The 15,783-nt window shown below is 34.9% G+C and overlaps 2 protein-coding genes across 2 annotated transcripts in view; one reads left to right on the top strand and one right to left on the bottom strand.

The window, feature by feature from the left end:
* Window positions 1-6,090, top strand: part of LOC149776187 (uncharacterized) — a 29,557-nt gene extending 23,467 nt beyond the window's left edge. The window contains exon 3 of the mRNA XM_089942497.1: window positions 5,070-6,090. Within this exon, the coding sequence (XP_089798623.1) occupies window positions 5,070-5,392 (323 nt within the window). The 3' untranslated portion in view covers window positions 5,393-6,090. The remainder of the gene's footprint in view (window positions 1-5,069) is intronic.
* A 1,053-nt stretch (window positions 6,091-7,143) lies between these two features.
* Window positions 7,144-15,783, bottom strand: part of LOC149776186 (calcitonin gene-related peptide type 1 receptor-like) — a 46,042-nt gene continuing 37,402 nt past the window's right edge. Inside the window, exons 10-14 of the mRNA XM_089942498.1 lie at window positions 14,775-14,859; window positions 12,742-12,824; window positions 10,229-10,367; window positions 9,250-9,291; window positions 7,144-7,408 (exon numbers count right to left, since the gene is read on the bottom strand). Coding sequence (XP_089798624.1) covers window positions 7,190-7,408; window positions 9,250-9,291; window positions 10,229-10,367; window positions 12,742-12,824; window positions 14,775-14,859 — 568 coding nt within the window. The 3' untranslated portion in view covers window positions 7,144-7,189. The remainder of the gene's footprint in view (window positions 7,409-9,249; window positions 9,292-10,228; window positions 10,368-12,741; window positions 12,825-14,774; window positions 14,860-15,783) is intronic.

Genomic DNA, 15,783 nt, shown 5'->3' with positions numbered 1-15,783 from the left:
GTTTTCATCTGAGATATTCAGTGTAACCCACGCACTACGATATACGGTAAAGGTTTATGGGCAAAGCTGTAGATAAACTTAATTGGATGTACATGTAATTTGTACTGCTTGTTAGTGCTTTTTCCTTGATTAGATGTCATGCATAATCGCATTTTGGACTTGACCTTGTCCAAATTCATGTTGTCTCTGACCAGTAACACATGTTTTGTGGATAACAGAATGCGTAACTAATATTTTCCTATGTTTGTGGATTAAGTATACAGATTCTTGTTAATGTAAATCTTAGTCTGAGTTTGGGACATTGGAGTTCTCTCATATAATAGCCTGGTCTACCTGATGTGTACCACATTTTTTTAGCATAATTTTAGTAACGGATTGTATCTTGTTGGCAGCCTAGAATGTTCTAGAATGGAAAGGTCCATTAAGGAACATATTGCTTCCAGAAAACGGTAATTGCGACCTAGATATATTAGAGAGTTTTATTATCTTGTTTTCTTCAGAATGACTCATTCTCCAATAACATCAGAATTAGAATCAATACTATTGTTGTTCTAAATAATATTCTTGGACCGAAACATTAATTTGGAAATATAGTATATTCAGAGAAGGACATGTTGGATTATATTATGTGATAAATTGGGGCACTGTTAGCATCATCATGCTTCAGGCCACTGGTACATTAGTACATTCAAGATTACAGGCACATCACAACACCTTGAGGCTTGATGATATTTCGAACACCACTGGAATTTATTTGGAACTTTATTCATTAGGACTGTTGACAGAACATTTTGGACTATATGGGGTTTAATTCGCAATACTGTAATTTCATCTTAAATTTTAAATTTGTTTTGTAGGGAAATACAGTATTTGTTGATTTTTAAAAAAACATGTTGGATTTTGCTCTTTTCTTTTAATTAGTTTAAGGCCATAATATGCTACTGCAACTTAGTTACTTAAATTATTAAAATTCTCGTCATACACATGATAATATTTAAAAACAATATTAAAAACAATGGAGACATTTTTGGTGGAAGAAGCGTCTGTAGCCGAATTCGACTGCAACCTTGTCAACCTACAGATTCACGACTGAATACAGAGATAATAAAATAAATAAGCAGAACCAGCTTAATATAAAATGTATTATTAATTAAATCATTAGTTTACAAGCGTTACATTCTGAAAAATGTGGGAACTTCCTTTTATCGATGTAGTGATACCGCTTATACCTTAATGAGTTATCTTCATTGACACAATATGGAATATCCACTCAGATCCACATTTTCTGCTTTTAAAAATATGTAACAAAAATAATGTAAACCTCTAAGTCTGCTTCTGTATGTGGCTGACTTTGATTTAAAATCTATGTAATCGGTGACTATCGATTAAGATAAGTTCAAAATTACTTTTCTTCAGAATTACAATATTCATCTACTCTCTTAGGCTAGTTTGTGATTGGTCGCTTCTGAAAACGAAAGATTGAAATAATGGTTGAGTATATTGATAAGTGGTCAAAGAAATGATCATTAGTACAACCGTCTGATGTGGATGACCAGTAAAGATACCAATTTGCATGGTTATGGTCATTCAGTCGTGAAACATATCTTGCGATTTTTAAAAATATTGCTGAAGTTCAGAATCTCCATCCAAAGACTTTTTAATCTGATATTGCTGTTGAAGAAATGCAGTAGAGACTGATTTAGTGCAAGAGAGTTTTTACGGTGGTGACAGGGGAAATGATAGTTGCACACGATGATGTCGGTGGTAGTGATTGTGACAGGGGAAATGATAGTGGCACAGGGTGGTGTCGGTGTTAGTGATTGTGACAGGGGAAATGATAGTGGCACACGGTGGTGTCGGTGGTAGTGATTGTGACAGGGGAAATGATAGTGGCACACGGTGATGTCGGTGGTAGTGATTGTGACAGGGGAAATGATAGTGGCACAGGGTGGTGTCGGTGGTAGTGATTGTGACAGGGGAAATGATAGTGGCACACGGTGGTGTCGGTGGTAGTGATTGTGACAGGGGAAATGATAGTGGCACACGGTGATGTCGGTGGTAGTGATTGTGACAGGGGAAATGATAGTGGCACAGGGTGGTGTCGGTGGTAGTGATTGTGACAGGGGAAATGATAGTGGCACACGGTGATGTCGGTGGTAGTGATTGTGACAGGGAAATGATAGTGGCACACGGTGGTGTCGGTGGTAGTGATTGTGACGGGAAATGATAGTGGCACAGGGTGGTGTCGGTGTTAGTGATTGTGACAGGGGAAATAATAGTGGCACACGGTGGTTTCGGTGGTAGTGACTGTGAGAGGGTAAGTCAGGGGTGGGCAAACTACGACCCGCGGGCCTCATGCGGCCCGCCAAGGGCTTTCATGCGGCCCGCCAAGGGTTTTCATGCGGCCTAGGAACAAGTCATCATTCGCACTAACTCTGCTTATGTTACTCTGTTTATCAAATAAATGTGCTTCTTTTGAAGTTTAAGTTTAAGTTTTCAAATATTAACAACATATTAACAACTGAAAATTAATTATGATGCTATTTAGAAAAACCTTTTGTTTTTGCTATTTCAAATATTAATTATTTTACTTAATGAACAATGCGGCCCGCGACAAGGTGTAAACTTGTGTATACGGTACTTGCACTGTAAAGTTTGCCCACCTCTGGGGTAAGTGATAGTGACACTATGGTTTGTAAAATAATGTTTTATTGACATTTTTGAGAAAAACATTTATATACAGAAAACAGAGCTCTGTAGGAAGCCCCCAAATCCTCGCTTTTACTATCAAAGAAGTCCAAAATGGTCTTTATTCTAACCTCGGTTTGCTTTATCAAACTCCATTTGAATGAATTGACCTCAAAATCATATTATACGAATCAACAAACAATAACTTTGAACACTGCAGCTAAAATTTAATCCAATGCTTAATTCTATTTTTTTCAAATAATTTTTATACTTGCACAGTACACTGACATTTTTCTTTTATTTCTCGCCAATTTATAGTTTATGTCCTTCATGAAAAAGATAGCATGCTTATTAAAGTATAATTGAGTCCACGCCCAAACAGAAAGTTTTCGTATCAGAACTAGCAAGCTGTCGAATAAAAAAAAAAAAAAAGAAAATAGGAAAACGAAAACAGAAATTGGCTTTGTTTAGGACAGGCTGAAAATGTTGGCTATTCAACAAGACTGTCGAACTGAATGAAACATTTATTATATATTGCCCGGTGCTTTTATCGGGAAGCTACTCAAGTACTGTGTTCCTTATAGTGCCCCACCCCATCCCCACTCCAGAGGCTCTTCGGTTAGCGAAGGGATACACATTTGCTCTAGCGGGGCACACTTTTGTCAACATGTGTCAGAATGACAAATCTTTACAGCCTAGTTGTTTAGGATATTGTTTTAGGTAAACTTGTCAGACATTTGGTCGGTCAGAATGCTTATAGGGTAACAAAAATGGTAGAAATGATTGTGTAACTTCTTGCCAGAGTCAGCCTAAACCCTGAATAGCTACTGTCTACACATCGTGTAGCGAAGAACATGTTGCGTTGTTTAGAGTCATAATTAAGTTTAAAAGATGGAATTACCGTCCTGGTTAAATTATTTAGAGTCCGTCTGCAAGTAGTTAGAAACAAGTGGTCTTTTTGTAAAACAATAAAAGAGAAAAAACCATCCTGTAATTCTAAATGAACCTTTTTGCATTTCCCGAGTTCAGTATTAGTAGTAGGAATAGTAGGAGTAATATTGTCATCATCATCGTCGTCGTCGTCGTCGTCGTCATAACCATTACTTTTAATCAACTCAACAGATTGTCCCATATTAACGAATGAAATAATCTGCATATGTTGCATTATCTAATGGAGAAATGGTGTGCCAGCTATTTTATATCTTTTATACCAATGCCTGCTTCTATCTGTATTTGAGGCAATTATTTAATCACGAGTTTGCTGAGAATTAGCAGATGCTAACGATGAAGACTGTTGTAGCTAAGACAGTGCAAGTTAATCATAGTCCCCCCAACAACCGTTCTAGAAAAGGTCATACTCAGTACAGGTCACGTATGCGTTCAACATCGATTAATTCAGTAATGGCTATCATTGTCTTTAGAACTGGATTATACATTATCTTGAAATGTAATTATTCACTTTATTTGGATCCTCATACATCCATATTCCTTTGGAAGGTCATTATTTACACGCCCCGACAAGAACCTAAGACAAAATCAATATTAATAAGTACGTTGACATTTTTGGACGAGATCAACCTACAGGTGTGATCCAGAACCATCTCGCACCCCGTGATGTCACAGTGAATGCTACGCATGTTGAAAACAAATCCGTACTACCCTGTACTGTGACTATTTGACTCGACGTGTTCTTTTTATTGATCCGGTTTACTACATGGCTACCATTGTAAAAGTCCATAGTAATCGATTATTATTTTTGGAAGTTATTTGATGACAGTTAATGTGCACAACATACAATAATCGTGATTGAATAGATTTCGGTTAAAAAAAATTAGCATTGCATTTTGAAACAATAATTTATATTTTATTTAAGATGAGTATATGGGAATACGTGACCTATATGACGTTTTCTATAGATATATGCTGGGAAAAATAATTTTAGTCGGTTATATAAGTGGCTAAAGTAAACATGTTCATGTGATAGGATTTGATGCTGACTTTTCGAGATTATTAAATCGACAGAGGCTAATTATCTGTTTTGAAAGACACTGTTGACCTTGCAAAATTCTCGCTTTTACTATTTATTTCATCCTTTTCTCATCGTACTTGGTCCATATTCCACCCTGCAAACATTGTTTGTCTTTGTTGAAGTCAGTCAACATATTTGTGTTATATTCCCGGTTAGTGGTATATTGGTTGTTAGAGTTATTCAAGATTCAAACATGTATAAGGCGACTTTATTGATAAATGATGCCAAATGAGAGGAAGCATGAAAATTTAGATACATTTTGATATATATGCCATTCAATTGCCCAGTCTATGATTTACTAGTTATAAAACTCAATAATCATTTTCCATTTTTCCTTCTTTTTTTTTTGTAGATCACATGGTTAGGCTAGTGCCTCCAGAAAGTGAAGAGACGAACCGAAATTCTGGAATGGTGGAGATATACCATAATAATCAGTGGCTTCCGGTATGCGCAGAGGGCTTTGGGACAAAGGAAACGGAAGTTGTGTGTCGTCAACTTGGATTCCAAAACGCAAATTCCTTTAGAAAGGAGACAGATGATGATTTTGTTGGTGTTCTTTGGTTGATGAACGTAGCATGCAGTGGAAATGAATCGAGGCTGGATACTTGCAAAAATGACGGTTGGAAATATGACGGTTGTCCTGGTCGTAATGTAGTTTTCATAGAATGTGAATGATATTTTATTGGTTGCCATTAGCAATTTGGTTACCATTTTATTTACATGCAATATACGGTAGCCTTATTGCTAACATATATGTACCAAACTTTATTTAAAAATCGGTTTGGCTTATAAGTTATTTATCTGCTTATGCGTCACAACTGTTTGGAAATTTCAAATTAATCTTTAATTGATGCAACAAGGATATGCATTGGCAATTCATTTTATCTGATTACGTTATGGAGAACACGTTTACAAGACGTTTACTCCCCCCTCCCCATACGATATATACTTTATATTAACATTGCTTTGTTGTGAGTAAGACAATGATTTCTAAAGATGAGTTCATAATTCACTTTCATTATTTATGCTATAATTACTATTTTTATTGAAAGAAGGATTTGAGGCTTTGTCAGATATAAATACCCCCCAAAAAATAAGTCTCACTCACATTTCTCTCAATAAATCCGCGAGAAGCATTTGAACAGTTTTAAAATATTAAGATCTTTTTTTAAATAAATTATCTGTGATGATATCTGATTTGTCAACTGTCTTGGATGAGATAGGTTCAATTATTAATCAACCATTGTCTTAGATGAGAAAGGTTTAATCGTTAATTGTTAATTGCCCTGGATGAACATTGTGAATCTAATCACTGTATGTAAGCATCTCAAAATCCTTGAATATCTGTCTCAATTAAACATACTGAAATCCAACATTGGTTGGCTTTGTTACAGTATTTCCTGTCATTAGATAGGGAGAAGATGAATGAAAAAGCTTGTGCTAGGAACAAGGCAATACAATAAGCCAGAAACAGCTATGCATTTCATATGTTCGTTTGTCATTATCTTTGCCTCCTGATAGGCCTAAGAACTCCATTTTTCTTTCCTATCTATTTTTGTCCGTCCTTCAGTTTCTCCATTTGTTTGTCTGACTTTTAGTTGCTTCCCGTGGGTCAGTAGTTCTTACGGTGATTTCCAGGTTTCTTCCTCCACCAGTTATCCTGACCGCCTTGTATTAGCCTATTTTGCGCTGAGAAATGACGCTAAACTCAAAACAACCTATCTTCCAGTATCCATATATGTATGCCTATATTTAGATAGGCATTATGTCATGTCTTTTCCCTTCATATAAACTTTAGCATTCAATTGTTTAATTGAATCCTTTCATTATATTCCTATGTGTGTGTTCATCTGTATGCCCGAATATATTTTGAGTTGGTGTGTATAGTTTTTGAGAAAAATGTGACGCTGATATTTGTAAATTTGCAAAATATATGGAAATTTGAAGCGAGTGCGAATACTTCAATCATAACTAGAACACGATACTGATAGAAAAAGGTACACGTTTTTGAAGATACTCAGAGAAATTGTTCATATGATGAAATTACATCAATATAAATAAAACGGCCTTTGTTATATCACTAGATGGGGGCCCGCATTCCCTTCTAAACATGTTTTGGCTTATGTCCGTAAAACTTAATAGCAGACCAGTACATGTTTGCCACCCCAACCCCGATTATGTGGTTGCCCCTGCACTATAAAACTTAATTAAAATGTGTCATTTTATGCCGCACATATTATGACATTTTAGATCGCTTTTTTTTAATTTAATAAACCAATACTGTCTAAATCTTCTAATAACACTATATAAGTGGTTAACCTTAAATTCCTGGAACATTCGTTTCGAGGGCACTAGAATCATTAAGCATTTTCCTTTATGACACACATAAAACTCGTTAGTGAAAAATGATTTATAAAAGACGAGGAGGCAGATCAGTCCCCTTTATTTACACACAGACACATCTTAGCCAGTTTATGAAGCCCTGGCCGTGTCTTCAAAACCTAGATTGACCGTGCCATTTGTGCCAGTCGGGTTTAGATTTGTCATTGAAAGGCCTCCAGCTTCTGGATTCAAACTATTTAAAGAAGTCCGCCGCGAGGTGGCGCTGGTCCAAGAAAATTTTCTAGCGCCATCTATATCCTTCATGCGCTCACAGTAATATATCCAACTGGATTTCAAATGAGATTGCACCTAAAACGACAACAATAAATAGTTTTAGAAAAGAAATAAGAAATAGACAAGATAAAAAATTCTGCCAAATACACCCCAATAGCTTAAAAATTTTACCGAGTGAAATCTGCTGAAAATACTATTTGAAGTCAACAATGATACTGCGTGATACAGGAAATCTTGAACGTCTTGCATCTTATACGGAATAGATGAAATTCAAATCTGCCGTAAAGGTGACATAAACAAAGAAATAAATTGCACTGATACTAATAAATAACAAATGCGTTAAGCTTTGCAATATAACACTAAAATTCTCACATATAATCGTAATATGAGGTGAACAAGGAATAGGTACAAAAAGTGCTAACCTGGATATATATATATATATATATATATATATATATATATATATATATATATATATATATATATATATATATATATGGTGTGTGTGTGCGCGCGCATGTGTAGAAAGTGTGTCTAAGGTTTGCATGTGATTTATTTTGCTATCTTATTATCAGCTACAACACCCAGACAGACGCTTGAACACGATTATTCATAAGTCTCATTTCAGTAGTTAGATACAGAAACATATCACAATTAGTAGTACCCACGAATATGTCCCAGTCTACTTTTAGAGCACTTTTTGGTTGTCTCCCTTTGGTGGCGATACATGAGTTAGATTTAGGTATTCTTGATATGAATTTAAAGGTAATAGTTTATACTTTAAGATATGAGCTTATGGTGTGGTTGTCTCTGTGTTTTTCGGCTTCAGTTTACAGGGAGTAATAAGACTTGGTGATGATCCGGAAGTGAAACATGTGTTCCATTGCACGCTGGCTTGTTTACAGTCCAGCCTCTCAAAGAATCGGCCGACGAACCTATGACAAGAACTTCACCGTGAAGTCATCTTTGAATGTATTTTAGATTAACATATGATTTGTATTGATTGTCACTCAGTGGAAATTTCATTACTGAGAAACAAATGTACAGAATATGTAGTAAAATCAATTGTGTTCTTGGTCTCACCAATCAAATACCCAAGCACCTACAACTCGCCCACGAACAAAAGCACGCATACACAGATGAGACATGTTTTTTTTTTATATAGCTTGTAGACTAAATATACTTGTACTAGCATTTTGCAAGCGCTAAGACTTCTTAAAAAAAACTGGTTACTTCCAAAACATTTTTCTGATAGAGAGAGTATGATCGATGATGAAAGAGACAAAGATAATGAACGTGAACTCGAGCGTTTATCCAATAAACAAAAATGCGCTGTAAACCTATTTTATTTCCAGGATGCTAAATTCTCGATATCCCCAAGTGACTTGCTGGCGTCTACTTATTTTTGTAACTCTAGCTCTCGAATCATTTGTTTAAAACAAAAGGAACAAGTTCTGCTTGGCGGCAAGCAGGTTTCGCAGGTAATTTCCATTCATGGAATTGCAAAAGTAAAAAACAATTGAAATCACATTAAAATAAAATCTGGCATATTGAATCAACACCATAAGTAAATACGAATATAGAAGCTTTAAAAATGGGCGAGCTAAAGGGAAGATATATGGAATAAAAATAACAACATGCGATTTTTAAAAGAATCCAGTAATGTAAGAGTATTGTATATGCATCATCGATAAAATTACCCCAAATTTACAGAAACGTTGGGTCTGTGACATCTCAAATAGTCACCTTGTTAATTGGTAATATTGATCGACCATCAGCGAAATTTAATACCATATATTTAAACGTATACGCGTTTGATTCCTATTTCAGTTATCCCAAGCAATACACGTGCATCTGAGTGATTAAGAACAGATTAGCACGCAACCCCAACTCACTCCATTTCTTATGATACTCACCTCTCCATTAAAATAGCAAAATATTAGGGGAATTACTATTCCCTGAAATAGAAAAGGCAAAGCGCATGTTTCTTAATCTGCAATAGTGAAGCACTAAACAATTTTTAAAAAGTAAACTATCTCACTTGCATTAATTTAAGTCGAAATACAGATTTCATTGTATCGTCAATTAATTTTGCCCTTATTTTCCTTTCTTTCTTATCTTTCTCCACAAAATTGAAATCAAATCCTTTGTTTGAGAAATGAAGGAGGTTAAATCAACAGGTGTTGTTTATTAACACACGCATATATGGGAACACATCAATCTATAGGTCGTGATTGTAGCCAGCCGCAACAAATTGTAACGTTAACTAACTACATTGGTTCCCTATGGTTGATAAGTCCAGTGGTGTTGCAGGACTGGAGTTAACCTAACACTTAAAAATATTCTTAGTTGATAACAAATAAAAAAGACAAGCAACCGGTTTCTATTTTATAGAAACATCTCCTCGCGAATTCCACAGAAATAAAGGAGATGCAGATAAAAGTTGGTTTACGGTTCTATAAATAACACCATCAGGATACGGAACTTAAATGATTTAAGAATATGTTTATTTAAAATTAAAGTTAATTTTGTGAAAAATATCTGTAGGTGCAGGATTTAAAAGAAAATTTGAAAATTGTATGCATCAGCTACGTTTGCTGTATGGTGATCATTTAATTACAAATGATCGTAAAGTGTACACGTTACATGCTCAAAATATCATTATTTTTTCAATGGTTTTCGATAGGCATTCGTTCTGATTAATTGTATTAAATTTAAGATGCATTCGTGAGTGCCATTTTATACTAAGCCTTTTAAGTAAAGAAAATATTTATAAGATACTCTGTTTACTTAATTCTGTTTAAATTCTGGTGCCTTGTTGAATACACTACGTGTTGTTCCTAATAAAATTAAAACATGATTTCGGAGAAAAGAAACAATAACAATATGACATACCTGTGAGTTATTAATTATTGCACTGGCTATCTGGTAGACATCGAAGGCAGGCTGGTTGTCTGAAGATGGCAAATATATGAGACAAAACTGGTGGATTCCGAACAGAGGCACCAAGACAAACGTCGCCCGCAAAGCTTTTCTGGACGGGAAAGAAAACTCGACATGGTGCAATTCAAAAGAAAACCGAGTAAAATCATTTTGTAAAAATAAATAAATGTAGTGTATTAAAATAATATTTTCATAGTTATGTTACTAACAAAAGAAAAAATAAAGTCGTTATAAATTAATTAAAGTGTTTATAAAATTATCAAGAAAATGTAAAGAATTATACATGGATGTAAAGTTTATCATTATTCAGAGAGTAATTTGCAAAATGCGCACACTTTCTGAATAATTAAAGAAAAACCAACAAAGCCTATTGAAAGAAAGTTCATGGTAGTTAGGTACTTATTTATCAACTGTATTCTCCTTTCCGTTCACGGTCATCGAGAGTTATGTTCCGATCATTGGACTAAATCTTAAACAAGTTAGCTCCCTTTCACCTTCAATAACGGTACTTTCGAAATCAGTTCTATTATTGAGTGGTTGATCGATCGATTGATTGATCTGATTTTATAACGTGGCAGCATACGCAAGGTTTAGCGAGTACAACACGCCCAAGACGGATTCTTGGTACATTATAACACATGGTAAACAACGAAATTGAAATTAGAGAATGCGAGGTGTCATGATTATTTGTTACTGTTAGTATAAGCTGTGATTTTTGTGTTGTATCGCTAAAATGTATTGATACATAGTTTGTTTGCGTGGTATTGATGTAATCATGTGACACAGAGCATGCTTGTGTGGGATTGATCTAATCATGTGACATAGAACATGTTTGCGTGGGGCTTGATCTAATCACGTGACATAGGGCATGTTTTGGGCTGATCTAATCATGTGACATAAGACTTTTGAGTGGGATAAATCTAATCATGTGACACTGAGCATATCTGCGTGGGATTCAATTAATATTCATCACACAAAATGTACGGTTTAGTTTCCGATCATATTCGTTAGCGTTCAGATTGCAAATGCGAAGCATTAAATCAATGAACAAGATGAAAACAACGAACATCTGGGCTTTTTTTTAGAACATATGCGAAAATAGTTTACTCATGAAGTGGAAACATTTACTGAAATATTTCACGAGTGAAGTGGAAACATTTACTGAAATATTTCACGAGTGAACTGGCGACGTTATATTGTCCCAAGTGCCGAAGCCACGAGCCACAGTACAAAATATTATTTTCATTTCAGAACAAATATTTCAGTATATCTCATCAAAAACGTAGATTTTAGTGTTACTTTAATTTGTATGAAGGCAAAATCAGTTGATTTGTATGGACAGTTTCCGTACTGTACTAATGCAAATAACATCTGCATTACTACATCGATAAAAATATGCTCCTAAATGTACAATAATTTTGGGGCAGCGACATTTTTCAAATTTAATGTTAATACAATATGCATTAGATTGTGTATTTTGTAAAAGTAATATATGTATTGAAAATTAACATATTCTTTTTATCTTCGTTAATGCATTTCATGACCGAATTGGTACTGTTGAGGTGGGGTAGGTCTAATGTAGAAACTTTACCGAAGCGGGTGTATCTGACGGACTTTGGAGTGTAAAATCTTTAAACGTCATATTTTAATGTTGGCGAGTTTATTTGTAAGACTTTAGTTCTTTTTTGTTGTTGTTGTTTATTTTTACATTCAAACATGAAGTTTTGTGTGGCCTTGTAATGCTTACAGTCTAGTTCGGTAGCAGGCTCTGTATCCCATACTCGATTGTCACTTAATTTCTGTTTGCAAAAAACACTGTACAACACCCAATGTATCCATCGTTTTCAAAAACGATTGTGATGCGAGTTAAAGTTGGCACTTAAAAAGATTATTGCTAAATTTAATCAGGAGCTTTGTCCTTGCAAAATGTTTGCTATTGGTCGTATAGTATTGTAGATATACGATACTGCATGGGTGACACATTGCAACATGTCGTATAAGTTTAGTCACAGACAGATTGCATGATTCACGTAGAATGCAAATGATATAAAAGATAATACAGGTAATCCTAATAAATTACATTTCTCTGCTTGGAGTTCGTGTTTAGGCTTATCTTGATGACACCCCACTGACTATATAAGTGCACATTAGAAGGTCTATAGCTGACACATTTTAAGATCTGTACCACCTGATGCAGATGTAGAGAGAGAGAGAAGAGAGAAGAAGAAGAAGAAGATGAAAAAGAAGAAGAAGAAAGAAATAGTCCTGAATATGGAAACGCAGGTTCGAATAGAATACATAAAGGCAGATATATTTCGAAATGGGCAAAAAGTAGTTCCAAAAATAATATAATCCCTGTGGCGATAAAAGTGGTATCGGTACTGTGGCGATGTCATTTTTCTCCCACTGACATATTTCTCTATCTCATTATGAAATATATAATAAAAAATGTTAATGCATTGTACCTGAAACCGGTTGGTTCGTTCGGATGATGGACCATGCCACGTACTATTATTCTCAGAATATTCAGCAGAAAAATGAAATTTAACTGCAATAATAATAATAATAATAATAATAGTAATAATAATAATAGTAATAATAATAATAATAGTAGTAGTAGTAATAATAATAATAATAATAATAATAATAATAATAATAATAATGATAATAATAATAATAATAATAATAATAATAATAATAATAATAGTAATAATAATAATAATAATAATAATAATAATAATAATAGTAATAATAATAATAGTTGTAACAAATATAATACCACTATCTCAACTACTATTAATATAAACAGCAACAAAACTAATGATAATAACAAATTGGTTAAAATATAAAAAGATCTATGCCAATTACAATGTATTCATTTTTAAGATCATCAGACAATTGAGAAACCGAATAAAGATATTGGCACGACAAAGTTTATCATTTGAGATTGCTCCACACACACACATACACACACCGTTCCCTCCCCCTCTACGCAACTCGTGAACATCCATAAAATTCAAATTGCAGATAATTAATGTGTAAGGCGGTAACATATGTTTCGCAGTCATCCTTTAATGACAATGAAAGTGGACCAGGAATATCGATTTCCCATTAAATATCTCGCTATGAAAATTCATAGGTTCTAGAAGAAAGCAATAATCTTTAGGAAAAAGGTCATACCGAGTGAAAAAATTACTTCAGATTACCTCCATGACCGGTTCTAACATAGGAACCTGTTTTTCAGACTATAAAAGAGACAAGGTAAGATACTTCCAAAAACTTCGTTCCACATTTGGCCCTCGATTTCCTTCTGCTATTTTCGTCTTTGAAAGCGCATAACAATAATATAAGGCTTGTTTTACTCCGGAGTACTTTTTCTATTCATGAAGGCATCATTGATTTTTCTGAGTTACACCCAACTGAAGGTACGCGCTCCGAAACGTACTAATTTCGCGAATTTTACCTGCTGGGACAAAGTTACGATCCTATGCAACGAGCTCTATTTTACTAAAAGATACAGTATTTGCAACTGTGCGCTAAATTCCTTAATTAATCTAAGAACAGTGGTAAATGCAAAAGCATGTTCCTTCTTATCATTAACTTAATTCAACCTTAGAAATTATGGTCCAAGGAAGAATTATCTTAAGTCCGCACAAATCGAATACACGTTGCATTCTTTTTCAAAACATTTCGACAATGAGGCTCACCCATTAATGGTGAAATATGATTGGCTGAAAGGGTAATACTTAAATGAACCCCATGTTTCTAGTTCATGACTCTACCTATGAGCCAATCATATTACATTGCACAAGGGGGCCCAGAGTGGCCGAGTGGTCTAAAGCGCTCACTGTTACTGATCACTGCCATCTCACCTCTGTCTGCGTGAGTTCGAGTCTCAGGCTCGGCTAACGTTGGTACGTGAGAAAGCCTGCCAGTAGTTTCTCGTGGGTCGGTGGTTCTTCCCGGGGTTTTCCAGGGTTCTTCCTCCACCAATTATACTGGCCGCCATGTATGGCCTATCTTTTGCTAAAAAATGGCGTTAAACCCTACAACAACAACATTGCGCAGGAGAAATTTGATCATTCGGTATGACTTTTTTCTTCTTCATATTATTGTTCGGGTTTTTTTTTCAACATCAAGCTCGCGCCGAGCACCTGTTTGAAAACCGTGAAAGCACAATAAAACAGAGCTAGGGAAATGTACAGCTGCTCAAGCGTATTGTTAGACAACCTTAAATCGTCAGGCCAGCTACCACAAATGTGTTTCTGCACTAGAATCATCTTATGCACGCAAAACGAAACCAGTCCTTTTTCACAAAACTGTACATAATGAGGGAGAAACATAGGAATAAAGTATGGATATCTCATCAATCAACAATTTACCACGTGACAAATTACATGAAACTATTTTTGTACTTTATTGGACCCTTATTGACCCATTTACGTTGATTTAAGTCATATATATCCATAAGTCATACAGGATGGATTTAATAACTCACCAGCAGACACAATATTGATGGGGTGTTTACTAATACCCACTCTAGCGCTTTATCTGGTCCTGTGAGCGGAAGTGTCCAGCACAGACTGCAATTAAAATTTGAACAAAAGTTAAAAAGTAAACTTCAGGAAAGGAAGTAAAACAAAACAAGGCTATAGTAAAACTCCTGAAGTTAAAATTCAGCAGAACAGGTTTTGTTGATTCGAAAACACCTCATAATGGAAACGAATCGTAATATTTTGCTCAGAAATGCCAACTCAATTATATTAACTGAGTTAAATGTCCGATTTATTGCTGGAATCATAATAGAGAGAGGACAAAACCAAATAAAATGAGATTTAGTCTGTTGGATTTCTTCCATTTGATTGTAAATAGGGCAGTTTTAGGTTGCTTACGACCGGTTTGTTTACGTGCTTTTACTCCACGTAATCCAGTCTAAGATAATGAACAAGAAACCGTCAGTGCATTAGAAATAACAAAAAGAGAGTAAATTGTACGTTTTGTATTCTCCTACAAATTCAATTATATTTCTGAAATTTCACTCATGGAATTTTATATGAAGAAGTTTCTTTCAGTAAGCCCTGTAAATCCTAGCTATTAATGAATGTCATTTATTATTGGAACCATACAATCAGATTATAAAATAACAGGAAAAAATAAAACGAAGCAAACGAAAATAATCTTATCATTTTCATGTCTTTCATACCATTGTGCACAGAGTGATTCCACGACTAGTGAGATTGATTTCTTACATATTCTGCCTAGATCAGTTATCTTGCACGTGACTCTAATTATACAAGTCGGGTTGCACGTGACTCTGATTATACAAGTCTGATTGCACGTGACTTTAATTATAGAAGTCGATATAAAAGTACTTCTAGGCTCAGTTTGCACAGAAATAAAGGAAGCGCATCCGGATCGAAATAAAGGAAGCGCATCCGGATCGCTTTATTACACTCTGACCAATGGAAATCTTCGATACATTTATCAGCTAATGCAACGGCAGTTGT

This window comes from Sinohyriopsis cumingii, chromosome 18 (assembly GCF_028554795.1).
Source record: "Sinohyriopsis cumingii isolate HCF-2022 chromosome 18, ASM2855479v2, whole genome shotgun sequence".
In the NCBI taxonomy this organism is placed as follows: domain Eukaryota; kingdom Metazoa; phylum Mollusca; class Bivalvia; order Unionida; family Unionidae; genus Sinohyriopsis; species Sinohyriopsis cumingii.
This window is presented reverse-complemented; position numbering and strand designations above follow the sequence as displayed.